The sequence below is a fragment of the Microcaecilia unicolor genome, chromosome 3 (assembly GCF_901765095.1).
Source record: "Microcaecilia unicolor chromosome 3, aMicUni1.1, whole genome shotgun sequence".
Taxonomy (NCBI): Eukaryota; Metazoa; Chordata; class Amphibia; order Gymnophiona; family Siphonopidae; genus Microcaecilia; species Microcaecilia unicolor.
The window spans coordinates 418,462,983-418,490,656 of record NC_044033.1 but is presented as its reverse complement, the minus strand read 5'-3'; the positions used below and the strand labels follow the sequence as shown (position 1 = coordinate 418,490,656).

The window sequence follows — 27,674 nt, the reverse complement described above, 5'->3', positions numbered from 1 at the left end:
TATTATTATTACCTAACTCCATTTGATTTAGTCATATTTTTTCCTTATTAGGGGTTTTTTTTTTTTGTAGATTTTTGGGTTTTATATTCCTTCCTCTCAGAATGCTTTTGGGGAACTATTCTGTTGAAAAACTAAACATAAGGAGCAGGGGCAGACGGAGGGTGTCTGGGCCCCCCGCCCAGCTGCTGCCCGACACCCTCTGCAGCCCCTGCCGATGTCCCCGCTGCCCCAGTCCTACCTGAGAGGTCCTGGTGGTCTCCCACAGGAGGGCATGTTCTTTCCTGCCCACTTACACTGCCGCTATTCCCCCGCCTGCCGGCACTGCCGTGTTTTCAAAATGGCAGCACAGACTTCCCATAATTTTAAAATACGGTGGTGCCGAGGGGGGGGGGGGATAGCGGCAGCCCAGCAGGCCAGGCATGAAAGAACATGCCTGCCCCCCCCCCCCCCCAGGCCGCTAGATCACCAGCAATGCACCAGGCATCCAGGCAGAGCCTCTGGACCCTCGGTTGCCACAGCAGTTGTTTTGTATGCCTCAAGCCTCTCAAATTTGGTGATTACCAGACATAAAGAAACTGGGTTCCCTGGAATGTAAGGATGATGTATCACTATTTTCCTGAGATGAACCTTTACTGAAGATGTGTTTAGAGCGGATAAATATAGGCCAGCAGACAGTGGAGAAAAATCACGTGGAAGGCATGTGAATGGATCTAAATTAGCCTTAATACATAAAAGAGAAAACCTTATTCTATATGAAGCTGCTAGACTTCCTGGCTACTTTTGAAATATTTAATACTTTTTGAGATAGATGCAGGTCCTTGATGGAGAAGTGATGAACCTCAATGCTGTTAAAGCTAGTGAGTGCATATCAGGGGTGAAGGATCCTCTCCTGGATCCTTATTTATGAGATCTGGAAGTTCGGTAGATGAAGAAACCAAATGCAGCAAGGCCACGTAAGGAGCTTTGAGTTATTACAGGGGTTCACTCCTGTACTATGGTCTGCAAAATCTTGGTTATGAGCAGGAGGGATAGGCACAGAAGTCTCATTGCCCAATAAATACTGAAAGCATCTTGAGCTGTATTGTACAGGCTTGGCAGAACTGAGGAAGTGTCCTGTTTCTCTACAATGGAAACAGGCCTATTGATGAAATTCACCAACACTGGACAGCCATGGGTATTCTGATGGTCTAACAGCCATTTGTGAAACTGCAGGAAGCAAAATGAGTGTCTATAACAACAACTTGCATGCCTAGTATGCATGGAACCAAGTGGACCATAGAGCTTGAGAAACTGCCCCGTTCCAAATCGTTAAAGGCTCCCTGCTGAAGGGCAACCTTGTTCCTATTTATGAAGATATTATCTACTTGCCTGAATGAATCAATGCTCTGTTTTCCAAAAGGTGGCATGAACACTTTGAGGCCATTGAAGATAGCTCTTAGCTTCGGATGGTGAATCTAAAGTAACTTCTCTTTTGTCCAGGTGTCTTGATTGCAATAGGAAGGTGTGTATGTTCCCCACCCTACCTGTGATGTAGTTGATGCTGGGTCTGAGGGAAGGAAAGTTGCTGTGTCATGTCTTTCCTCTGTTTACCATTCTATAAGGCAATGGCCTGAATTCGTATTTTCATTTGTCACAAAACAAGATAAGTGAATTGATGCCAAATGTGGAGACAGGCATATAGGGTTTCCTGGACTGTGGCTGTCATGCGACCAAAAACCACCATGATCGTACATGCTGATATAAACATTTTGCCATCAGGTTTTCGGTTAGATGCATTAGATACTTGGTTCTCCCCATGGGGACACCTTGGCTACTTCTGTACCTAGAATATCTTCTTTGTATTTGAAATGTTAAGATGTTTAAAATGTGGTTAAGCAGATAGTTCATCATAAATCTTAACCCATCTAAAAAAGATGAAATGTGGTCACAAGGACTGCTTGTTCTTACTGGGGAAAATCACTTGACTAACCAGGTCAGAAGCGGTATAGAAGATTCCCCCTTCTTCCAAAAGACGCAGAGCTCCTTGTGAAGAAGCTGCTGTTTTCCCATTCTAGAGGTAGCAACTACAAAGCTCTACTCTAGGCCAATGGGTGTTGAGAACCGTCTTTTGGCACACATTAAGAGATTTGCACAAATTCTTTTTTTGCGCTAAATCAGTAATGATAGGCTCAGAAGGTTTCTATGCAGACAGTGATAGCCTCTGCACTGGACCATGTGACACTTTGGGATCTAATCTTCTCTTACATGTAGTAAAAAGATGTTTTCTCAAGCCTAACTTGATAAGCCTTTGTGAAGTCTCCTTGCAAACATGGCAAAGGGCTCACAGACCTCTATCCTTTCAGGTCTTCTGTGTTTTCACGGTGGTGTAGAAGAGTCTAAAATTTAAAATGAACGCAGCTTGGATCATTCTGACCTGTATTAAGGCAATGGCAGCATCTGAAATGAGTGTCGGCTGCTGTCATCTTCTACCTGTTGAGACAGTGCTTAAAACGCACATGCATGATCTAAAAATTAAGGTAAAATTATGTATAATCATACCTGATAATTTTCTTTCCATTAATCATAGCTGATCAATCCATAGACTGGTGGGTTGTGTCCATCTACCAGCAGGTGGAGATAGAGAGCAAACTTTTGCCTCCCTATATGTGGTCATGTGCTGCCGGAAACTCCTCAGTATGTCGATATCAAAGCTCCATCCGCAGGACTCAGCACTTAGAGAATTACACCCACGAAGGGACACTCTGCCCAGCTCACCACCGCCGAAACGGGGGAGGGGAATTAACCCAGCTCATCCCCACACAAGTGGGGGAGGGGAATCCGTCCAGCTCATCCCCGCGGAGCGGGGGAGGGACACCACACCCGCCGAAGCGGGGGGATCTGGCTTATCCTGCAACCGCAACCGCGGGAGGAGCTGACTGACCCTAACACCGCCGAAGCGGGAGGGGTACAAAGCTGCCCTACAGCCGCACGAAGCGGGAGGGAGTGCCGGCAGAATTTATGTCCCAATCCAGCCCCGTAAAACGGAGGGGAGAGGAATGCAGCAGCTCACTGTAACACAAACTCGTCTCAACTCTTGAAGAATCCAAGTGAAAGAAGAACTTGAACACGAAGTCCTCCTGAAGTAACTGAAGGCTAAACTTGAACCTAAAATTCAACCAGAATATAAACAGTACAGATATCTGGGAGGGGCTATGGATTGATCAGCTATGATTAATGGAAAGAAAATTATCAGGTATGATTATACATAATTTTACCTTCCATATCATCAAGCTGATCAATCCATAGACTGGTGGGATGTACCGAAGCAGTACTCACCCAGGGCGGGACATAGAAATCCCTGACCTCAACACTGAAGCTCCAAACCGGGCCTCCGCCCGTGCAGCCACAGTCAAACGGTAATGCTTGGAGAATGTATGAGCCGAAGCCCCGTTGCCGCCTTGCATATCTCTTCCAAGGAGACGGATCCGGCCTCTGCCCTCGAGGCCGCCTGAGCTCTCGTGGAGTGAGCCTTCAGCTGGATAGGCGGCACCTTCCCCGCGGCCACATAAGCCGCTGCAATGGCTTCCTTGACCCATCTTGCCACTGTAGGCTTAGCAGCCTGCAGACCCTTACGAGGACCTGCAAACAGGACAAACAGATGATCCGATTTCCGGAAATCATTGTCACTTCCAAGTATCTGATGATGACTCGTCTCACATCCAGATATTCAAGAGCAGAGTACTCCTCTGGGTAGTCCTCCCTACGAAAGGAAGGGAGACAGAGCTGCTGATTCACATGGAAGCGAGAAACAATCTTGGGCAGGAAGGAAGGCACTGTGCGAATAGTCACTCCTGCCTCAGTGAACTGCAGAAAAGGCTCTCGACATGAGAGCGCCTGGAGCTCGGAAACTCTTCTGGCTGAAGTGATAGCCACCAAAAAGACTGCTTTCAACGTCAGGTCTTTCAGAGATGCCCTCGACAAGGGTTCAACAGGCGGCTTCTGCAATGCTCTTATCACCAGGTTGAGATTCCACGCAGGCACCACTGAGTGCAGAGGAGGGCGCAGGTGATTAACTCCCTTGAGAAAGCGCACCACATCTGGCTGCGAAGCCAGGGAAGCACCCTTCAGGCGGCCCCTGAAGCAAGCCAGAGCCGCTACCTGGACTTTAAGGGAACTGAGCGACAGGCCTTTCTCCAGACCTTCTTGCAGGAACGCCAACACTGAAGAAATTGGAGCAGTGAAGGGAGTAAAGTGAGCCTGCTTCACACCATGCTGCAAAGATACGCCAAACCCTGGCGTAAGCAGTAGAAGTAGAGCGCTTCCTCGCTCTCAGCATAGTGGCGATGACCTTGTCTGAGAAGCCCTTCTTCCTCAGACGCTGCCGCTCAATAGCCAGGCCGTAAGACCAAAGGGAGAGGGATCCTCCATCACCACGGGACCCTGATGTAACAGGCCCTGCTCCACTGACAGCCGCAGAGGATCGTCGACTGAGAGCCTGATCAAGTCCGCATACCAGGGACGTCTGGGCCAATCCGGACCCACCAGGATTACCCTGCCGGGATGCTTTGCCACCCGGGCTAGCACCCTGCCGAACATGGGCCAGGGCGGGAACACATAGAGGAGCTCTTGTGTCGGCCACTGTTGGAGAAGAGCATCTACTCCCAGGGATCGAGGGTCCCGTCCTCTGCTGAAAAAGTGCGGCACTTGGCAATTGGCCGATGACGTCATCAGATCTAGGCTCGGCTGGCCCCAGCGCTTCGTGATGTCCAAGAACGCCTGAGCAGATAGTTGCCACTCTCCGGGCTCCAAGGTATGGCGACTGAGAAAGTCCGCCTTGACATTCATGACTCCGGCAATGTGGGCCGCTGAAAGCTGCTCCAGGTTCGCTTCCGCCCACTGGCAAAGACTCATAGCCTCCTTGGCTAGAGGGGCGCTCTTGGTACCTCCCTGGCGGTTGATATAGGCCACAGCCGTGGCATTGTCTGACAGGACCCGTACAGGCTACAACACCAGTACCGGGATGAACTCCAATAACACCAACCGAATGGCTCTGAGTTCCAGGAGGTTGATAGACCACTTGCCTCTGCAGGAGACTAGAGCCCCTGCGCTGTCCTTCCCAAGCAGTGGGCTCCCCAGCCCATCAAAGAGGCGTCTGTCGTGACGACAATCCACTCCGGGGTCACCAGAGGCAATCCTGCAGACAACTTGTCTGTCTGCGTCCACCAGCTCAGCGCCTTGCGCACTGCTGGGTCCACGGAAAGGCGCACAGCATAATCCTCCGACATCGGAGTCCAGCGCAGCAGCAGAGATAGCTGTAGTGGTCTCATATGAGCCCTGGCCCAGGGCACTACTTCCATCGTGGCCGTCATAGAGCCCAACAGCTGCACGTAGTCCCAAGCCCGAATAGGAGAGGCTACTAGGAACTAGTCCACCTGAGCCTGAAGCTTGACAATCCGATTGTCTGGCAGGAACACTCTGCCCACTTGGGTGTCGAATCGAACTCCCAGATACTCCAGGGACTGAGTCGGGCGCAGCTGGCTCTTCTTCCAGTTGATGATCCATCCCAGGGAGCTCACCAGAGCAACTACCCGGTCCATAGCTTTGCCGCACTCTGCATAAGAGGGGGCTCGGATCAACCAGTCGTCCAGATAAGGATGGACTTGTACTCCTTCCTTTAGCAGGAAGGCCGCTATGACCCCCATTACTTTGGAAAAGGTCCGCGGAGCAGTAGCCAACCCGAAAGGGAGGGCTCTGAACTGGAAGTGTCGTCTCAGGACTGTAAAACGCAGAAAGCGTTGGAGAGGAGGCCAGATGGGAATATGCAGGTACGCTTCCTTGATGTCCAAGGAAGCCAAGAACTCTCCTGCCTTCACTGCCGCTATAACAGAGCGGAGAGTCTCCATGCGAAAGTGCCTCACTTTCCAGGCCCGATTGACCCCTTTGAGGTCGAGGATAGGCCGGACAGAACCTCCTTTCTTTGGAACCACAAAGTAAATGGAGTAACGTCCCTTGCCAATCTGATTTTTTGGCACCGGAACGACCGCACCCAGGCGGATCAGGTTGTCCAAGGTCTGCTGCACTGCCACAGCTTGACCGGAGACTTGCAGGGAGAGAGTACAAACCCGTCTCTTAAGGGTTGGCAGAACTCTAGCTTGTAGCCGTCTCTGATGACTTCCAGCACCCACGCGTCTGAAGTTATAGTGGTCCACTCGCCCAGAAACGAGGACAGCCGTCCTCCAATCTGCACTGGGGCGTGGACCAAGGCCCCGTCATTGGGTACGAGACCCTGGGGGAGGACCGGAGGGAGCACCTCCGGGACGGCGGTCTCTGCGAAAGGAATACTGCTTGGGGGAGAAATTCCTCTTGAAGGAAGAGGGGGCAGAGGAACCCGACTTGCCCGGGCGGTACCGACGGGCTTCCAGCAACCGTCCTCTGGAGGTACCGGGACGAGTACTAGCCCGAGCCCTGACCTCTGGTAATTTCTTGCCCTTAGACGTGCCGAGATCGGTCACGATTTTGTCCAGCTCGACCCCAAAGAGCAGCTTGCCTTTAAAAGGCAACCTAGCCAGGCGGGATTTAGAGGCGTGGTCAGCAGACCAATGTTTCAGCCAAAGCCACCGCCGCGCAGAGACTGTCTGAGCCATGCCCTTAGCTGAGGCTCTCAAGACATCATACAGCAAGTCTGCCAAATAGGCTAAGCCCGATTCCAGGGCCGGCCAATCAGCCCTCAAGGAAAGATCCGAGGGGGAAGCCCGCTGCACCATAGTCAGGCACGCCCTGGCCACATAGGAGCCGCAAACTGAGGCCTGCAAACTTAACGCAGCTGCCTCAAAGGACGACCTTAAGGCCGCCTCCAATCTTCTGTCTTGGGCGTCCTTTAGGGCCGTGCCACCTTCCACCGGCAACGCCGTTTTCTTAGTCACCGCAGTGATTAAAGAATCCACGGTAGGCCACAGATAGGCCTCACGTTCACTCACAGCCAAAGGATAGAGGCGGGACATAGCCCTAGCCACTTTAAGGCTCGTTTCCGGGACATCCCATTGAGCCGCAATTAAGGTGTGCATGGCATCATGCACGTGGAAGGATCTAGGCGGGCGCTACGTCCCCAGCATAATGGCAGAGCCAACAGGGGCTGAGGGAGAGACGTCCTCCGGAGAGGAAATCTTCAAAGTGTCCATGGCCTGTAACAACAGGTTGGGCAAATCCTCTGGGCTAAAAAGCCGCGCTGCAGAGGGGTCATCCGCTCCATCCGAGCGGGGATCTATCTCCTCCAAGGAATCCGCAGAGGACCGTTGGGAGACCTCAGACACGCTGCCCTCATCTACATCGGAGGAGACAAAGTCTTCCAAGGCCTGGAAATCAACCCGAGGGCATTTACCTCTGGGAACCTCAACCTCTTATCAGAAGAGGGAGCAGGGGCAGCGTTTTGCATGAGGAAAGCCTGATGCAGCAGCAAAACAAACTCGGGGGAGAAACCCCCCAGACTGTGCACTTCCGCAGCCTGGGCAACAGCCCTAGACGCACTCTCAACCGGCGCTCGCAATAGCGGGGGAGAGACATGCTGCGCATCCAAAATGGCGTCCGGCGCGAAACTCCGCGAGGAGCCGCGCGGGAAGAACGGCGCTTAACTTTAGCCGCTTTTGTGCCGTCGCCCAAATTAAGGGCGTTCATGGCATTAATGTCTCCAACCTCAAGGGCGGCCCACGAAGAAGCCGTCCGAGCCGCGTGGCCGGCCAAGATGGCGGAGGCGAGGAGCGGGGGATGGGCGTTTATGGCGGGAAAAAACCGCCACGCCGGAGGAACGACCGGGACTTCATCGGTCACTAAACTGTCACCCATCAAGGGCGAATCAGGTTGTAAAACCCCCGCATCCCCTCTAGAAGCGCTCCAGCGATCCGGGGAGCGACCCTTTGCGCCCTCGCCCTCCGACGCCATTGCCACGAGGAGAAGAATCGGGGAACCCCCTGCCCGCTATAAAAAGGTAAAATTACCTGCTTGCCGCTCCGAGCTGTAACGAACTGGTGTCCCAGTGAGTAGCTGCAATGAACGTTTAAAGAAACGTCGAATTAAACGCCTTTAAAGACGTTTAAAATTTTTTTTTTTTTTTTTTTTAAACGGAGCCAGCGGGAGGGGGGAGAAAAGGAGGGACCTGGCACCACCAGGTTTGCACTTGCTCAAAAGAGCCCTCAACCCCAGGCCTCAACAAAACCTAAGGATTAGGCTTGGAGGCCTAGCCAGAGCTGCTGCTGTGTGTGACCACCACCTGCTGAGATAGAGAACATACTGAGGAGTTTCCGGCAGCACATGACCACATATAGGGAGGCAAAAGTTTGCTCTCTATCTCCACCTGCTGGTAGATGGACACAACCCACCAGTCTATGGATTGATCAGCTTGATGATATGGAAGTTCAGCTTAGTAAAGCTTAACAGCAAGGAAGGGTACAATTTCTTTTTTTTTTTTTTTTTGGGGGGGGGGGGGGGGGGGGGTGGGCTTGAAGGAATGACTAGAAAGTAAAATAATGATATGAAGGACATTAAAGACTAAGTGGATTTCAAAAAACTATTTTCACAGAGCCAGCGAATGTTTTTGGGCAATAGCAGAAGAAAAAGATAAAGGGGATAAGCTGCACAGGAAGTCCCACACATGCTCACAAAAATCTTTTGAAGGTTCTTTTGATCTCAGAGATGAGTGCCCTGTCCTTGGGCATCATATGCCATCATCCACTCATGTGACTGATTCATCCTGCCTGGTGACAGAAATGTTGATAAAATTCCAATTATTTTAAGGTTAGATATTAATTTGACAATCTATTGTGTACTGACTTTTGTGGCAAAAATTAGACAAGCCAGTGCTGCTGTAAAGCATGTCCACAAACTGTCACAGTTGCTATTTTACTAGTCTGTGTTTAATTTATTCCTGAGAGAATTATGCACAACTGCACAGCACAGAATCTGCACAGAATTCCCATTCCCTGTAGAACATGCATGTTTCTGCAAAGGGGCCATCGCCACTGGGTCTGTCCTCTGTCTCTCTCCTGCAGAGATCACGTGGCGGCTTGCACCTGTTTAGGTGAATGGGGTTTGTAGGAAGGTCCGCCCGCATAGGTTACTTAAACAATTGGATCTAAGCTGGTAGAGGAAGAGGAAGTGACCCAATGTGCAGCAGTTCACTTCCTCCTCCTCCTCCTGCCGTGTGATCTCTGCAGTGGGGGAAGAGGAGAGAAAGCAGCTGATGCCAAGTGGGCTGGGGGCGAGGAAACAGAACAAGTGAAGTAACATGTGCCATGGAGGGGGGAGGGCAAAGCAAGTTGACAGGGGGGATGGTGGGAGCGACAGCAGCGCAAGGAGAGTGAGGGCGGGGAAATAGTGCAAATGAGTGTACTGTGAGGATGGTGGAAGAAGGGGCAGATCAAGGAGAGTGTGCCATAGGAATAGTGGAGGAAGGGGCAGAGCAAGGTGAGTGTGTCATGGGGATGGTGGAGGAAGGGGGGGTGACAGAGTAAGGTGAGTGTGTGTTATGGAGAAGAGGGAGCAGAGCGACAGAGCGAGGTGAGAGTCACCCTAGGGTTGGGGGGGGGGGGGGGAGACATCGAAAGCTGAGATTGAGGGGGCATTGAAAGCTGAGATTATGCCACTGGTGTTTGTGGGGGGGGGGGGGGGGGGGGTTCAAGCTTGAGGGTATGCCATGGAGGAAGTGGGGCAGAGATACAATGATAGCTGGGGAGAGGAGACAGAAATGTGTGTGTGTGTGTGTGTGTGGGGGGGGGGGGGGGGGTGCCTGGGAGGAAGAAGAAAGAGGTGGGGGTACTGCATGTCAGTTATGCTGGTGGTAAAACGAATTAGGGGTCTTGCTGGGAGAGATCTACAGTTGCAGTGAGAGATGGAATGGGGGAGGCTGAAGCCAGAGGAGGGAAAAAGGCAGGAGGGAATTTCAGGCCTTAGGATGGGGAAATTCTGTGCAAAAAACCACTACAAATAATCAATGCAGAATTTTTAAAAACTTCTGTGCAGAATTCTCCCAGGAGTAAGCTTTTCAAAAACCAAAAATAATTGTCATTTTTGTAAAGGTCTGCAAAATAATTCAGTCTTCAGAATTGTTTCAGTCTAGTTCCAGCTAAACAGAAGACCTGCAGATATAACTTACACTATAAGTCCACTTGGAAAGGGACAAACTGTGTATAGATTTGGAAAAGGCATGTAATTAATGTAAAACCCAAATCTGGCTTAAACAAAGTTTATATACCACCTCCATCAAAGGGTGGAAAAATAGAAAGGAAGCACCAAGTATTTTGTGTTAGTTTTAGTAAATATTACTAGGCTAAAAAATCACATTTCAATCCAATCAGCCTGATACAGAAACATTTTCAGTTGCAGAGGGTTAATTCATTTTAAACTGTTAAACTTATAAAACAAATATTCATGCATAAATTAATCTGAATACCTTTGGTGTCCATACAAGTTCCATGAACTAGTGCTAGTTTTGTAACTCTGCATGCAAGTACATACATATAATTTGGATTTCCCAATTGATTTCTCTAAGAAAAACAGGACTTGCTCCCCTGGACATGGAATATGTTCACCCTATGCATATATAAATAGTTCTACCTTGGAGCAGTGCACCACATATAACATGATCTACTAGTCACAACTGTAGGTTCATTAAAAAGATTGGTTTAAAGTTAACAGTGCATCATATGACAAGAGTTAAAATGTACCTGATGAGCCAAATCCCCCTAAAGCAGAACCAATAGCTGCTCCCAAAGAGTTGTTGCTTCCAAAGCTGAGGGATGTGCTTCCTGGCTGGCTAGGCCCATGTGAGAAAAGTGAACTGCTCTGAGAGCTGTTTGTCAGAGAGCTACTTCCATAGAATGAATTAGACTGTAGACTACTATTCGGTTGCTGCTGCTGCTGATTTCCAAGGGGTCGAAACACACCATTTGTAGCTCCTGCAAGACTGTTTGCTGTTCCAGAGGCTGAAGCTGCAGCAGCTGCAAAATATTGTTCCTAATCAGTTAAAAGGGTGGTTTTCTGAAAACAATCTATTTTAAGGAAGCATATTAAAACAAATGGTAGAACTCTATGCTTATGTCAATCATTTGCACATTTATTGTTTTCTTAATTACAACTTTTTAAGTATCAAGTAATCATGTATATTTAGAAACAACATCCTTAGCATAAAAAAGATGAAAGTATTTAACTTGGTCAAAACTTCGAGTATTTATTTCACATTCTTGAAATAAAACCCACTGTCATAAGGGTGTAAGGTTTCTTCCCCATCTTACTAATGTAGTTCCAGCCTAAACCAGCAGGTTCGCAACCCAGTCCTGGGGGACACACCCAGCCAGTCGGGTTTTTGGGATAACAACGATTATCCATGAAATAAATTTTCATGCAATGGAGAAAATATATGCAAATCAGTATCATGCATAATTATTGTAGCTATCCTGAAAACCTGACTGGGTGTGTCCCAAAGACTGGGCTGAGAGAATCCCTGGTCTAAACATACATTATGCTTATTGCCAGTGAAAACATGAATAACTTGAAAATGCAGAATTCTAGTATTTTCTTGGTTCCCATGTTTTTTTTCCAATAAGTACATACTGCCAGAATTGTTGTACTGGGACAGACCAAAGGTCCATCAAGCCCAGTATCCTGTTCCCAAGAGTGGTCAATCCAAGTCACAAGTACCTGGCAGGATCCCAAAAGGTTAAAATAGATTTCATACTCATCACAGAAAAAAAGCAGTGGATTTTCCCCAACTCCATTTTAATACTGGTTTATGGACTATTTTCTCCAAGAACTTCTACAAACCATTTTTAAACCTTGCTACATTAACCTCTTTCACCAAACTCTCTGGCAACGAATTCTAGAGTTTAAATTATATGTTGAGTGCAGAGATATCTTCAATTTGTTCTAAATGTACTATATAGTAACTTCATTATGTCACCAACAGTCCTCCTCCTGATCAGAACCAGCATTTGATTATTAGCGTGTAAATAACAGAGAAAAGGATAACACCCACCTGCTTGTGCAGCTGCAGAACTAATTAAAACAGGTGTTGAAGCTACTAATCTGACAGGACCTCCAACGCCAGTTCTTGCTCCAGGACCTACTACCAAGGCACCAGTCTGATCGTAGTAGGCAGTAGGAGCTAGAACTTGATAACCTAGGTAGCACAATAGATAATAGTTGTTAATAATCATATCTAATAAGAAGCTGGGTATTTATCCGTTCAAATGTTGCACTGCAGAGAGTCAGAAAATTTTTGTGACAGAGAAATGCTTAACAAAGGTGTAGGTAGAGTACCTCTAAAATATCTGTAGGTGTTAGAAATTAGGTGAACACAACTGGTTCTGAATAAAGCTACTTTAACCTACCATCAGCTGGAGAGATTTCTTGGTTCACCCCTACTCTTTTGCACCTGATAAGGACTACTACACATGGCTGTTTTTCTTACCCTGACCTGTTGGTTGTTATTAAAAATTAACATATTTGAAAACCTCTTCATGACCAATAACCATAAACGCATTTCACTTTTTCTGAAATATTCAACATCTTGAAATACCACATAAAACATTTTTACTTCCTAATTTCTACACTGCTTCTAAATATAGGCCTTATTGTTGTCTTGTGCAAACTGGATTATTTGCTTAGTGTATAAAACTCACAGAGGCATGTGCAGGGCCGGTGCTAGGGTTTCTGGCACCCCCACCTTCCCTTGCAGCCTATAAGTCAGCACCCCCTACCCATCCAGCATCTCGTCTCTCTCCTTTCTCCTCCCAACTCCTCCCCTTCCCCCATCTAGCACCCTTCTCTCCCTTCCCCTCAGTGAGAGAAAAACAAACTCCTCCACTACCAGACACCTGCCCCCCTGTGCTTTTTTTGTAGGAAAAAAAGGTACTGGTACTCATTATGGGTAACCTTAGGGGTGGGATCACTATGGCTCCACCCCTACTATAGCCACATCCCTTTTACCAGCCATGGCATATATAAACAGGCAAAAATATAAAGCATGGGAAAACAAACTGGTATATTGTCAATGCTGCAAATCACTATCAGTTTGTAAATAACGCCTATATTCTCACACAGTTACATCAAGAATATAATATTTAAACAAAAGAAACCGCAAAGCTTTCAAGTGATGCCACGCAATATTGAAGAACTGTACCACTACTGGGTACACCTCAACTGTATATGGAGGAAGGTCATATCATTGGCTTCTATAACATCTACAGGGGAAAAAAAGAACTGCAAAAAACTCCTAAAAAGGAGAAAAAGCTATGGTTTCTAAAAAAAAACCTCTACTTTCTTAAAAAAACTGTAGCTGAGAGAGAATATGCTTTAATCTTCAACAATGGTGCTTCTAAAATATTTCAAACTCATGGGTTTGCTAAAGTGTTCCAATGCTTTCTAATAATAGAGGATACTTTACCAGACATCTTAGTAAATTTCATGATACATGTAACCATATCCAACTGCCCACGTTGATACTATGAAAGACTTATTACAATTTGTAAGGAATATTAATAGTTGTCACCCTTCTATTAAGTTTGAATGCACTTATTATGAACATCTGAATTTCCTACATGTATGGCGTCTAAAGAAGAAACTACACTACGATTGAATGTATATATAAAATCTACAGATAGGAGCTCCTTGTTAGCGTATGACAGTATGCATCCTCAACATCTGATATCGAGTCTGCCATCTGCTCAGTTTTTGAGATAAAGATGCATTTGTGACACTTCCTAACGTTACTGTCAGTCATCAGAAAGATTGAGAAAGAGATTTGAAGTACGAGGATATCCTAAGAAGTTAATTAAGAAGGCTCAGAAAAGATCATGTTTTAATAACAGAGAATTATTGCTAACTAAAAAACAACATGGGCAGTTGGATATGGTTACATGTATCTTGAAATTTACTAAGATGTCTGGTAAAGTATCCTCTATTATTAGAAAGCATTGGAACATTTTGTAAACCCATGAGGTTTTTAAAGATCAAAGGTTGATGATTACATATGCTTGGAACAGCAATTTACAGGATAAAATCAGCAGACCAGATGTGTGGTCTATTAAAGAGGAGAACACAGGGAAGCAGCAAAAATGTGGTAAATGTTCAGTATGTCCAAATACACTGGAAGAATCTGAATTTGAATGGCAAAATGTACAAAAACACACTGGTTTAAAACATCAAACTGTGAATCAAGAAATGTTATCTATGTGTTTATTTGTCCCTGTGAGAAATTATATGTTGGCTGTACTTCTTGTAAATTCAAGAGCAAAGTTATAGAACACAGACATTGTATATCTACCAATAAATCTCAGGCTCTGATGGTACAACATGATCAAAGGAATGGCCCAACTGTTACACAACTGTACTAAAAAAGTAGTTGGTCTTAGATCAAATCTGGGACACGAGGACCAAAGGGAGAGAAAGGGCATATGGCCCTCAACAGAAATCAACCCAACATGTGATGGAGAGGAATTACAGGACGGAGAGGGACTACAATCAGTATCCCAAGATGGAATTCAGAGGAAGGGGGAGAGGATGTGGCAGGGGAAGAGCTTGGAACACAGGATACCAACGCCACATGTCACACAGGATGTCGACATTCCAGTAGTTAATCTTTCCAACATAGAATTATCAGAAATGGAGGTTTCGGTCCTCCAAAGAGGTCTTAAATTTGTGCCTACCAGCAACTATGATCCACTACAGATGAGGACTGATCTCTTTAAATTTGAAAGGAAGCTCAAAATCACGCATTTTGCCCAAATAGGAGCAACTAATAATGATCCATCCATGGTGAAGCGTCAGTCCAAATGGATCCCTCCTGGACCATCTGATCCCTTGATCTCAACTTTCCAGCAATGTGTTTTGCGGGATACAGCTAAATTGGAAAAAAGAAAAACTAGGAGGTTTTATAATCTCTCGAAGGAAGAGAAATTAGCACTCAAGAATTTGAGAGACAATCATGAAATTACCATCAAACCTTCAGATAAGGGCGGGGGAATCATCATTATGAACATCACCGATTGCATTGCAGAGATTAACAGACAGCTTTCCAATGAAGAATTTTATCACCCATTGGACGGGGATCCTACGGAAGAATTAAGGAAAGAGAGCAACTTCTGGGTCAACTTTGGTTTTGACTCGGGATTCCTCCCAATGAAAGAAAAGGATTTTCTTACAGTGAACCATTAATACCAGTTATTTACATCTTGCTCAAAATTCATAAAACTTTGGTCAATCCCCCGGGAAGACCAATAGTATCAGGGATAGGTTCTATCCTTGAACCTCTTTCTGTTTTTGTGGATTCCTTCCTGAGACCCTTGATCCCCTTGGTTAAGTCATACATTAGGGATTCAGCACATGCTATTAATCTTTTGCAAGAGTTTGATGGGGACATCACAGATATCATCTTCGTCACATTTGATTTTGAGTCATTATATACTAACATCCCCCAACAACATGCTCTCCAAATCATTACTGAGGTACTTAATGACAAGGACCAGACTATCAGAGTCCCCACTGCTTTCATAGTTCAGCTGGCATCCATAGCCCTCCAGGAGAATTATTTTTGTTTTCAGGAAAAGTTCTTCAAGCAAGTCAAGGGAACTGCAATGGGGGCAAGTATGGCCCCTGACATTGCCATTTTGTATGTGGCATTCTTTGAACATTTACACCTGGAGACACACCCATATCAAGGGGAATTGCGCCTTTGGAAAAGGTATATTGATGACGCTGTAGGGTATGTTCTACACAAGAGGTACTTAGCTGACAGAACACTACTAAATAGCAATATCCTGGACTCGTGTCTAGGGAAGCGTACCTCTTTATCCCAATGACAAGCTAGCTGTGCTGGAAAAGGAACAATGCCACAGAAGGAATATATATATTATTTATTATGTAAAGAAAAATATATGTATAAAAATAGTTCTGCAGCAAAATGCCAAGCAAAATACAAGAACTTGCTATACAAAGAGATTATAACCAAAATACAGGTAATGACATATGATTATCCTAATGGACTAACTAAATGAGTGATTACACAACCGATTACAGTACTGAAATCCTAATGATTAGCATCAGAAGTTATACCACACGTCTTATGCAAAATACCGTAGCAGCTAAATTCACAGACCATAAGTCATGACATAACCCATCTGTCACAGAATAAAGACAAGGACTAATTATCCCCCTGGCCATAAGAATAAATCCCGATATCACCCTGCAGTCTGTGGCAGACTTCCAATTGTTCCGAAGCGGATTTCTCCTCTCGACTCGAGCTGAATTCTCAGCGAGTCTCTCAGTCCAGGAATAAGGTCCGAGATTTGAATTCTGGATGCAAATGGTACAGTCTTAGATAAGGCCTGATATTGTAGCTCAGCAGGCCTTGTCAGTTAGTTACAAGGCACGCAGTTCACTGGTGTTAGGAAAATCAGTCTCTGGCTCTTTTGCGCGTTCTGTTCACCTGCCAATCCTCTGGTCGTCTCCTTTCATCCTCTTCAGTCCAAAACTTTTGGTATCCACCTGTCAGATGATCTGTGGACCAATCACATACGGTGACATAATGTCCAGCCAGCTTCATGGTCAAGAAGCGAGCCTTTGTTCTACTATTGACAGCAAGCAAACCTCCCTGTCTCCTCCAAGCTTCCCAGGGAGATAACGGGCTAGTTGCAACAAAGAATATGTCCTTGAATGAAGTCATGTTGGTATGCCCAGCAGTAATTTTCCTTTCTGAAAAGCTGGTTTCTGATGATTACAGATGTATTCAGGTCATTGGCTGAAGAATCCATATTGTTGTAAAAGAATGGTTCAGGCTTGTATAGGCCAAGACCAGCAAAGGTGAGATCTCAGGTAAATACCCCTACAATGTCCTTGTACTATGGAAAGGCACTATTGAGAAACTGGAAGAATTTCATGCACGGCTTAATAGCCTGGACCCAAACCTCAAATTTACGATGCATCATAATCCTCATGAGATTCCTTTTTTGGATATTCTCATTGAAAAAGGTACATATAGTTTCAACACAACAATCTATAAGAAACCCACCAACAAGAACCATTATCTCCATTTCCAGAGTCACCATAATAGACACCTTAAGGAAAATCTCCCACTTTCTCAATTCCTAAGACTAAGAGTGTGCAGTGACTACACTGATTTTAAAAAGCAAGTAGCACTTATGGCAAAGAGATTCCACAATAGAGGATACCCAGAGGACTGTATTTCAAAAGGAATTAGGAAAGCGATGGTTGCAAACAGGTATGATCTGCTGACAAGGAATGAAGAAAGAAAGAGACTGGACATTGTCTGCAGTATGAAATTTTCCCATCTTTAAAAAGATATTACATAAACATTGGCACATCCTGGAGGGACTTTAATGTTTTGACAAGAAATGGCTTACTGTGGCCCATACATGTAACAAGAACATTAAGGAAACCTTAGCCCCTTCAGCTCTCCCTGTTACACCATCCATTACACCTCCACATACTGGACATGAACCTTGTGGCTCATGCTCAGTATGCATCTCCTCATTTAAAACTCAAGTGTTCATCCATCCACGAACAGGAAAAGAATATCCTCTTAAGAATTCCTCTAACTGCAACACTGAGGGTGTGGTATATCTCATCCTCTGTCCATGTGGATTGATCTACATAGGTAAGACCAATAGAAAAATTAAAACCAGGATGATCGAGCACAGAAGTAACATCAGGAGGCTCAACATCACAGCACCATTAGTGCAACATTGTACTGATTTATCTCACACTTTCACAGATCTCCGGTTTCTTGTTTTGAGATTGGTTAAAGCATCATGGCGGGGAAGTGACATGGAGAAGATCCTGTTACAACAGGAACAGAGAACCATTTTCGAACTTAACACAATCTCACCTTCTGGACTAAATGCAGAAATGGATCTATCGGTTTTTCTGTAATACATACAGTGGTGGAAATAAGTATTTGATCCCTTGCTGATTTTGTAAGTTTGCCCACTGACAAAGACATGAGCAGCCCATAATTGAAGGGTAGGTTATTGGTAACAGTGAGAGATAGCACATCACAAATTAAATCCGGAAAATCACATTGTGGAAAGTATATGAATTTATTTGCATTCTGCAGAGGGAAATAAGTATTTGATCCCCCACCAACCAGTAAGAGATCTGGCCCCTACAGACCAGGTAGATGCTCCAAATCAACTCGTTACCTGCATGACAGACAGCTGTCGGCAATGGTCACCTGTATGAAAGACACCTGTCCACAGACTCAGTGAATCAGTCAGACTCTAACCTCTACAAAATGGCCAAGAGCAAGGAGCTGTCTAAGGATGTCAGGGACAAGATCATACACCTGCACAAGGCTGGAATGGGCTACAAAACCATCAGTAAGACGCTGGGCGAGAAGGAGACAACTGTTGGTGCCATAGTAAGAAAATGGAAGAAGTACAAAATGACTGTCAATCGACAAAGATCTGGGGCTCCACGCAAAATCTCACCTCGTGGGGTATCCTTGATCATGAGGAAGGTTAGAAATCAGCCTACAACTACAAGGGGGGAACTTGTCAATGATCTCAAGGCAGCTGGGACCACTGTCACCACGAAAACCATTGGTAACACATTACGACATAACGGATTGCAATCCTGCAGTGCCCGCAAGGTCCCCCTGCTCCGGAAGGCACATGTGATGGCCCGTCTGAAGTTTGCCAGTGAACACCTGGATGATGCCGAGAGTGATTGGGAGAAGGTGCTGTGGTCAGATGAGACAAAAATTGAGCTCTTTGGCATGAACTCAACTCGCCGTGTTTGGAGGAAGAGAAATGCTGCCTATGACCCAAAGAACACCGTCCCCACTGTCAAGCATGGAGGTGGAAATGTTATGTTTTGGGGGTGTTTCTCTGCTAAGGGCACAGGACTACTTCACCGCATCAATGGGAGAATGGATGGGGCCATGTACCGTACAATTCTGAGTGACAACCTCCTTCCCTCCGCCAGGGCCTTAAAAATGGGTCGTGGCTGAGTCTTCCAGCACGACAATGACCCAAAACATACAGCCAAGGCAACAAAGGAGTGGCTCAGGAAGAAGCACATTAGGGTCATGGAGTGGCCTAGCCAGTCACCAGACCTTAATCCCATTGAAAACTTATGGAGGGAGCTGAAGCTGCGAGTTGCCAAGCGACAGCCCAGAACTCTTAATGATTTAGAGATGATCTGCAAAGAGGAGTGGACCAAAATTCCTCCTGACATGTGTGCAAACCTCATCATCAACTACAGAAGACGTCTGACCGCTGTGCTTGCCAACAAGGGTTTTGCCACCAAGTATTAGGTCTTGTTTGCCAGAGGGATTAAATACTTATTTCCCTCTGCAGAATGCAAATAAATTCATATACTTTCCACAATGTGATTTTCCGGATTTAATTTGTGATGTGCTATCTCTCACTGTTACCAATAACCTACCCTTCAATTATGGGCTGCTCATGTCTTTGTCAGTGGGCAAACTTACAAAATCAGCAAGGGATCAAATACTTATTTCCACCACTGTACTTCTCAATGATATCATCATCCAAAGAGCATTTAAATTATGAGCAAAGATCCAGTTTTGTCATAAAAATCTGCTCTGTGTCATTTTTTAGTCTTTTTTTGACATAGTGGGGATATAATTCCATTTTGAACCCAGGGTCCAGATGAGTTATGCCTCCAGGGAGATACATATACCTTGAGACGAATGAGCCCTTTAAGATAACAATCTCTTTGAAGAAATATATATATATATATTTTTTAAATGAGTAACGTTCCTCAGCAAGGATTTGTATACATTGGGAGTAGCGAAGAGGGTTGATCTGACCAATGAAATCTACTGGAAGTGATGTAGGGGACGTCTCGATTGACAAAGATAAAAAAAAAAAAAATTCACAGCCATGTTTGAGGGATCCTGGTGTATTGAAGACACATTGTGCTCAATGTCACTGGCAAGTACTTTGTTTATTAACTGTACTAGTTTTGGATCTTTTTGTGCTTACGCTTTTTATATATTTTTTCACTGATGAGGTTTAGGAATTTATTTATTTATTTTTGTTTGAAGAAATAAAACAGGTTGTTGTTTTTAGAATTGCTTTAGTCATGCACGCCTTGAGACAGCCTACGGTAGTAAAACTCTGGCCATCGTCGGTGTGACTGACTTTTTCTGAATGTCTGTGTCTATCACAAACGTAGAAGTTTAAAGCTAAGTATTTCTTTTCACTTCTTTTTTTGGATCCATGAGAAATATGATCTTCCTGTGAAGTTTTTAGCAAGATTAAACAAGAGATAAGGGTTTTTTTTTTTAATGCCGATGAAGAAAGTTCTACCCATGTTATTTCCTCCATACCCTAAAAAAGAAGACATTGGGTAAAGGTTGGGGTACAGATGCCTTTTCCCTTTCTCAAAATGTATTTGTACTTCACAGGAATATGGTACTATATTAAGTAAACTTGTAGTCTGTACAACAGAGCTTCTTTCATTTTTGTGTTTTTGTAATGAAATGCAATCTGCCAGCCAACTGGAGACTGTGCGTTCCCTGATAGCAATGCCCGTTCTGTTGGGATCAAAAGAAACAAAAAGGTGGGTGGACTGTCTGTAGGACCTGTCCGCGTCAAATAAATGCTCGCTTGCAGTCCAAGGTGTAGAGTGTGTTTTCACCAGTATGGGCATGAGGTTTGGAAAAGAATGTTGAAAGAACGATCAACTGGTTCAGACGGAACTCAGACACAACCTTAGGCAGGAACGTAGGGTACAGGCATGATGAAATTTAGTGTAAGGTGGATCTGCCACTTGGGCCTGAAGCTCACTGACTGCGAACTAAGTAACAGCCACCAAAAACAAGACCTTCCAGGTCAAGTACGTCACATGACAGAATCCAGCTGGGTGAGGACAACACTGAGGTCCCATACCACAAGCGGAGTCCTGACAGGGGCTTTGTCAAAAGCAAACCTCTCATGAAGCAAACTAGAGGCTGTCCAGAGATTGACCTATCCTCTACATGGCGAAGCTAAGCACTAATTGAACTAAGGTGAACACTTACAAAGTTGGTCTTGAGACCAGACTCAGAGAGGTTTAGAAGGTATTCAAGCAGGTTCTGTGTAGGGCAAAAAAAAAAAAAAAAAAGGGATCAATCGTAGAGGAAGAATGAGAAGTGTATAACTCCTTGTAAAAAGATGAAAAGGTATTCAGTATGTTTTGGGTACAGAATATCACAGTACCATCATAGGATTTAATTTTCTCAACACATCTCTTAAGTTTAACACAGCACAGCTGCCAGGAAAGTAGTTTTGGGGATTTATTAGCACCCTCAAAGAAGGAGCTTTTACTCATATTCATATAATACATTATTCGTTCGGTCTCAAGAGCTGCTATCTATTTGACCGGTAATATTTCCTGGAAAGAGCACTTAGTGCGTTTATAATCAGAAAAAAAAAAAAGAGTAGTCAGTGAGGCATAAAGGTCATCTAATTGTGTCTTTGCTTGTTTTTTAATGTCCGAAAATAGTTTGGATATATGGCCTCGAAGGACTGCCTTCCAAGCATCCCAGATAGTAAACAAATGTATTTTATCAGCATAATTAAAATGAATGTATTCATCCCAGAGATTAACTTTTGTTTAAACACTGGATTTTGAAGACGTTGCCTTTTTAAAGGACCATTCTCGAGGCAAAGAAATAAATGCCTCTTTGATTGCCTAAGTGAAAACTCACCGGTGCGTGGTCCGAGAGATATCGGGTGCCAATGGAGCAGTCTAGAACTGAAGAATGAAGTGAAGAAGAGCTGAACCAGTAATCGATTCTAGAGAAGGAATCATGTACTGCAGAGAAAAATGAATAGTCTCTCTCACTTGCATGCAGTGCGTGCCAGATGTTTATGAGAGATAAATTCTTAATATTTTGTAAAATAAGCTTGTTAGTCAGATTAGTCTTAAAATTATATTCAGATTTATCCAAACATAAGACACCGTAAATCTCCACCCAAACACAGAGAGCCTTTTAACGAAAGATTTAACACACGAAAGAAATTAATGAAAAATGGAGTTATTAGGAGCATATGCGTTAGATTTAATTACCATCTAATTTCCCAATCACAATAATATACCTACTCTCAGGATCTTGTAAGGCAGATTCTAATACAAAGGGGAAATTTTTTGCAATTAAAATAGCCACTTCTCTTTGATTTAGGGAAAGCGGAATAAAATATTTGAGTAACCCAAGCAGTTTGCAATTTTTCATGATCTGCATCAGGCAGGTGAGTTTCTTAGAGAAAAGCTATCATAGCTCGTGATTTCTTTAGAGCTGAAAGCACCCTTTTCCGCTTAATAGGGTGATTTAGCCCATTAATGTTCCAAGAAACAAACCTAGTCATCTTGGTGAAAAGGCACAGTAATATGTGGATATGGGAAAATTCCTTTCCTGATAGAGGATAGTGTAAAGAAAGATAGAAAGCTTCTCTGCCAAAGAAAAAAGCCTTAAAACAAGATAACATTATGACTAGAAAACTTTGAAATGTTTATGTATAATCTAAAACCAGAACAAAAGTGTTATTTCTAAAGAATACATTATGGTACCAAATGCAATAGCAGATGGAGAGGTGGTATGAACAGCCAGGAACTCCCCACCTCCACGACAGAAAGTATTAAATCTTGGCTAGATAAATTAGAAATACTTAAGCTGAAATCTGTCTTCCAATCTAAAATTGACAGACCTTTTACACGGATGGAAGTATGCTCAGCGATTGCAAAATTGAAAAGAAACAAGGCAACAGGCTCTGATAAACTTCCAGTAGAACTGTATCAAATCTCTAGATCCTCATTGGTTTGCCTGTTTAAAAGCACTTCATTGCTGGATAAATCCTTTTGCTCAATCGCACTGGGTCAGATCAGAGGAGTCCCTACCCTCCCCTCATTCCCTTTTAACTTATGTTTTTGCCAACACACATAATTGGTCTCCATTGATATGACATCATCCCTTTATTCCTCCTGTTCTTCTTAGCTAGAGAAACATTTGCTCTTTGAAATCTATTTCACCTGTCTTTACTCCCCTCACGCCTCTCCTGGCTAACTCTCACAGAAGGACTCTGGGCTTACCTACTGATTTAGCTAACTTTCCCTTGACTAAACTATTCCTGCATGGCAATTTATGAATTATCTACTATAATAAAACTCACCATCAACGTTCTGAGGACACTGACGTCAGTGAAGCCAAGCCCTGACTTCCTTCAAAAAGGTTAAAGGTTCGTGGTGGTGAAGCCACCAAAATCGTTCCGGGCCCCACTCTCAAGGGCGGAGCAATGGCAGAACAACGAAGGGGTTGGCAGGGAGGGAGGCAGGGAGCCGGGTGGGGGGTGGGAAATCGCTCCGGGCCCCGCCCTCGCGTCAAACGTCATGAAGTTGGGGGCGGAGCAATGGCACAAAAATGAAGGGGTTGGCCAGGGAGGGAGGAGGGGGAGTGTTGGCGACGAAAACCTTGCTAGCGCCCGTTTCATTTGCTCTGAAACAGGCCTCTTTTACTAGTATCTGATATTTTCCATACGTTCTGAGTGAAACTCTCACTCTTTCAGTACTTCCAAATTCACCATTTCATTTCCACTACTGTTCCTATTGACTGTATTACTTGTTCATTATCATTCTTTGAAGAGGTTCTCTTTCAATGTCTTTCTCTTAAAAACTTTATATTGCGCTTTTTTTTTTTAAAGCACCTGTCTGACTCTTCAACCCTGTCGTTTTCACTACATGAGAACCGCTTATAGGAAAACAGTCTATCGAGAACTTCTCGGCTACAGTATGGTACTATTCTTTCCACTCCTCTCTCCAACTGACACTTAATACTCAACTCACAGTTCTCCATTCTGCATATCTCACCCCACACCGCATACATAACTGGCAGACACAGTCCTTTCCCTTATGTTGGAGGGGATGCCCACCCAGGGAGATATGGCACATATGTGGTGGACAAGTCCACATGTTCAATTTTTTGGAAAATGACACCTACTTACATTGCCAATTTACTTCAGATTGATATTCCACTAGACCCAGCTCTTATCCTCTTAGGAATGCCTCCACAGCATTTAGCTTTTCATATGCGTTTAGGTCTGATCTGGCAATTGCTACTTATAGCCAAAGTTTGCATTACACAGAAATGGAAAGACCCTGTTTTACCATCCAAATGTTTTTGATTAAAGTTTGGAGAATTGCTGAAATAGAAAGATTAGTCTGGCTACAGGAATGCAAACCCTGGGCCCTCGTTTTTGGGCTTCTACACCCTCCTAATTTAGCCCATTGACAGATTCATTTTGTTACAAATTGTGTGTTTTCTTATATCTACTTGTAGTATTTTGTGGATTATGCTTCCCTTCCTGATTCCCTAATTCTCTTATTTAGAACTAATCTTCATCTCTTCTAGTTGCACTTCCCTTTTTCTCTGCTACTATTGGTTAAAAATAATTGGTTATATTTTGCAGCCTTCTTGAAAATGCTTTTGGTCCTTAAAGGTTATGTTCCTAAAAGTTATGTTCCTAAATTAGGAGCAAATTTTATTTAGGAGAATAGCCTTTATAGAATAAGGACCCTTATGTCTTATTTGATGTATTTTTGATTTGCTGCATTGTTATTGTTCTAGTTAATATGATAATAAAAATGGTTTGAAATTAAAAAAAGACAAGGGATCTAGGGCCTTGCCCTCACACCAGATGACAAACCTTCTCCATTTCAAAGAGTAAGTGGAATCTTTCCTGGAAGCCAGCAAAACCCTAGAGACACCCTCTGGAAGATGCAAGGAAGCAAATTCTAAGCTCTTAACATCCAGGCTGTGAGGGCCAGAGACTGGAGGATGGGATGCAGAAGAGACCCCTCGTTCTGTGTGATGAGGGTTGGAAAACACTCCAATCTCCAAGGTTCTTTGGAGGACAACTCCAGAAAAAGAGGGAACCAGATCTGCCTGGGCCAGTATGCAGTGATCAGGATCATGGTCCCTCGGTCTTGCTCGAGTTTCAGCAAAGTCTACTCCATAAGAGGGATATAAGGATTTGCATACAGAAGACCAATCCCCCAATGGAGGAAGGCGTCAGATGTTACTCTGAAATGGGCTTGGAGCCTAGAACACAACTGAGGGACTCTGTGATTGAGGTGTGCCACAAAGAGATCCACCGAGGGGGTGCCTCACACTCAGATCTCGCAGGCAACGCCCATGTTGAGTGACCACTCGTGCAGTTGCATGGCCTTGCTCAGTTTGTTAGCCAGGCTGTTGGATTTGCCTGCTTTAAGTAGCCTTAAGAATCCTATGATGGACTGCCCAGTGCCACATCCGGACAGCCTCCTGACACAGTGGGTATGATCTGGTCCCCTCTGCTTGTTGGTGTAGTACATTGCAACTTGATTGTCTATTTGAATGTGTGCAATTTGGTTGGACGGCCGATCTCTGAAAGCCTTTAGAACATTCCAGATCACCAGTAGCTCCGGAGGCTGATCTAAAGATCTGATTCCTAAGCTGACCAAGCACCCTGGGTGTGAAGCCCACCCACATGAGCTCCCCACCCCAGGCAGGATGTACCAGTCATCAGCACCCTCTAGGGCTTAGGAATTTATTTATTTATTTTATATCATTTATACCCCACATTTTCCCACCACTGGCAGGCTCAACGTGGCTTACAACAGTAAAGTACAATAAAGTGAAAGGGATATGGATGGCGTACAGTTACAGGTGTAAGATAAAGTAATTGAGTTCACAAGGTCTTTATAGGATTTGTAGTCCAGGAATCACGGATGCAGGACTGGATCTTTAGGGTAAGCTTGCCCAAATAAGTAGGTCTTGAGAGACTTCCTGAAAGTCAGATGATCTTGAACCGTTTTTACAGATTTAGGCAATGCATTCCACAAATGAGTGCTGATGTAGGAAAAGGTGGAAGCGTATGCGGTTTCATACTTGAGACCAGAACACGCAGGGTAGTGGAGGTTTAAGTATGAACGAGAAGATCTAAGTGAATTCCTTGGTGGCAAGTTGACAAGGGCATCCATATAAAGCTGCAGCTTCTTCGTAGAGGATCTTATGGACTAGGGTGCAAATTTTAAAAGTTATTCGCACCTGTACAGGAAGCCAGTGTAATTTCTCACGAAGCGGTCTGGAACTTGTGAACTTTGATCCACCGAAGATTAGTTGAGCCGCTGTGTTCTGGGCAGTTTGTAGTTTTTTGAGAAGTAGGTCTCTGCACCCTGCTTATATGCCATTACAGTAATCGATTCGGCTTAAGACTAGTGATTGGACTAAATTACAAAATACTTCTCTTGGGAAATAAGGCTTTAATCGTTTTAGTTTCCAGAGAGAGAAGAATATTTTCTTGCGGGAGGTGGTGGAGAGGAAAACGGTAACGGAATTCAAACATGCGTGGGATAAACATAAAGGAATCCTACTCAGAAGGAAGGGATCCCCAGAAGCTTAGCCAGCGGTGGGAGGCAGGGCTGGTGGTTGGGAGGTGGGGATAGTGCTGGGCAGACTTATACGGTTTGTGCCCTGAAAAAGACAGGTACAAATCAAGGTAAGGTATACACAAAAAATGACACATGTGAGTTTAACTTATTGGGCAGACTGAGTGGACCGTGCAGGTCTTTTTCTGCCGTCATCTACTATGTTACTATGTTATGTTCTTGGTGGTGAGTTGGTATGATCCATCAGTGTTAAGTTTCGGTCAACAATTACTCCTAGTATTCGTAGACTCTGAGATTGGCAGGGTAAGGCCAGGTGCGTTTAAGGTTGCAGGTTTGAATCTGTTAAAGGGAGAGGAAAGGATAAGGCAATGAGTTTTCTCTGTATTAAGTTTTAATTTAAATGAGTTAGCCCAAGTGAGCATGGAGTTTATTCCAAGGCTGATTTCATTAGTTATTTTGGTGAAATTTGTCCTAAAAGGGATGTAGATAGTGACGTCATCTGCATAGATAAATGGGTGAAGACCAAGCTTTGAAAGAGCTGTGGCTAGGGGAATCAGCATTACGTTGAAGAGAGTAAGGGAAAGAGGTGAGCCTTGAGGCACACCACAGCCAGCTTGCCAAGGAGGGGATAAACTTGAGTTGGATTTTACTTGGTAGGTTCTGGAGGTTAAAAAACCTTTCAGCTATGCTAGTACATTTCCGCCGGCTCCAAAGTAATCGAGGAGTCTTAGTAGGATGGTGTGGTCCACCATGTCAAAAGCACTTGACATGTCAAAATGTAGAAGAAGAATGCTTTTCCCTAAAGCTATTTCTTGCTTGAAGTTTGACAGAATTGTGATGAGCACAGTTTCAGTGCTATGAAGGGTACGGAACCCCAACTGTGATTCATGTAAAATGGAGAACTTTTCCAGATACACACTGAGTTGTTTATTCACCATGCTCTCCATTAATTTTACAAATAGAGGAATTGATGCAATTGGGCAATAGTTAGATCAGTACTACTTTTTTTGGTATCTTTTGGAATGATTGCTGTCTAAATGATCCCTAAAGGATTTCATATGACAAGAGAAGCGAATTGTGGATCTGGAAAACTTAGGGTTAACATTTTATGTCGGGAAAAAAAAATGTTTGAAATTGCCTTTAGTTTACATGAGAGGAACATGCAGCTCTCAGCTCAGTGACTTCAGGAAAAGGCCTGTTTCTATAGAGTGCATTGGAAGGTTACCCACCTGAGGAAGATATGTAGGAGCCAGAAGACCATA

General features: G+C 44.5%; 1 protein-coding gene across 11 annotated transcripts in view; it reads right to left on the bottom strand.

The window, feature by feature from the left end:
- Positions 1–27,674, bottom strand: part of PUM2 (pumilio RNA binding family member 2) — a 334,312-nt gene that overhangs the window by 127,532 nt on the left and 179,106 nt on the right. For all 11 annotated transcript variants that reach the window (XM_030198823.1, XM_030198814.1, XM_030198820.1 and 8 more), the window contains 2 exons: positions 12,002–12,145; positions 10,695–10,967 (listed from right to left, as the gene is read on the bottom strand). In XM_030198823.1, coding sequence (XP_030054683.1) covers positions 10,695–10,967; positions 12,002–12,145 — 417 coding nt within the window. The remainder of the gene's footprint in view (positions 1–10,694; positions 10,968–12,001; positions 12,146–27,674) is intronic.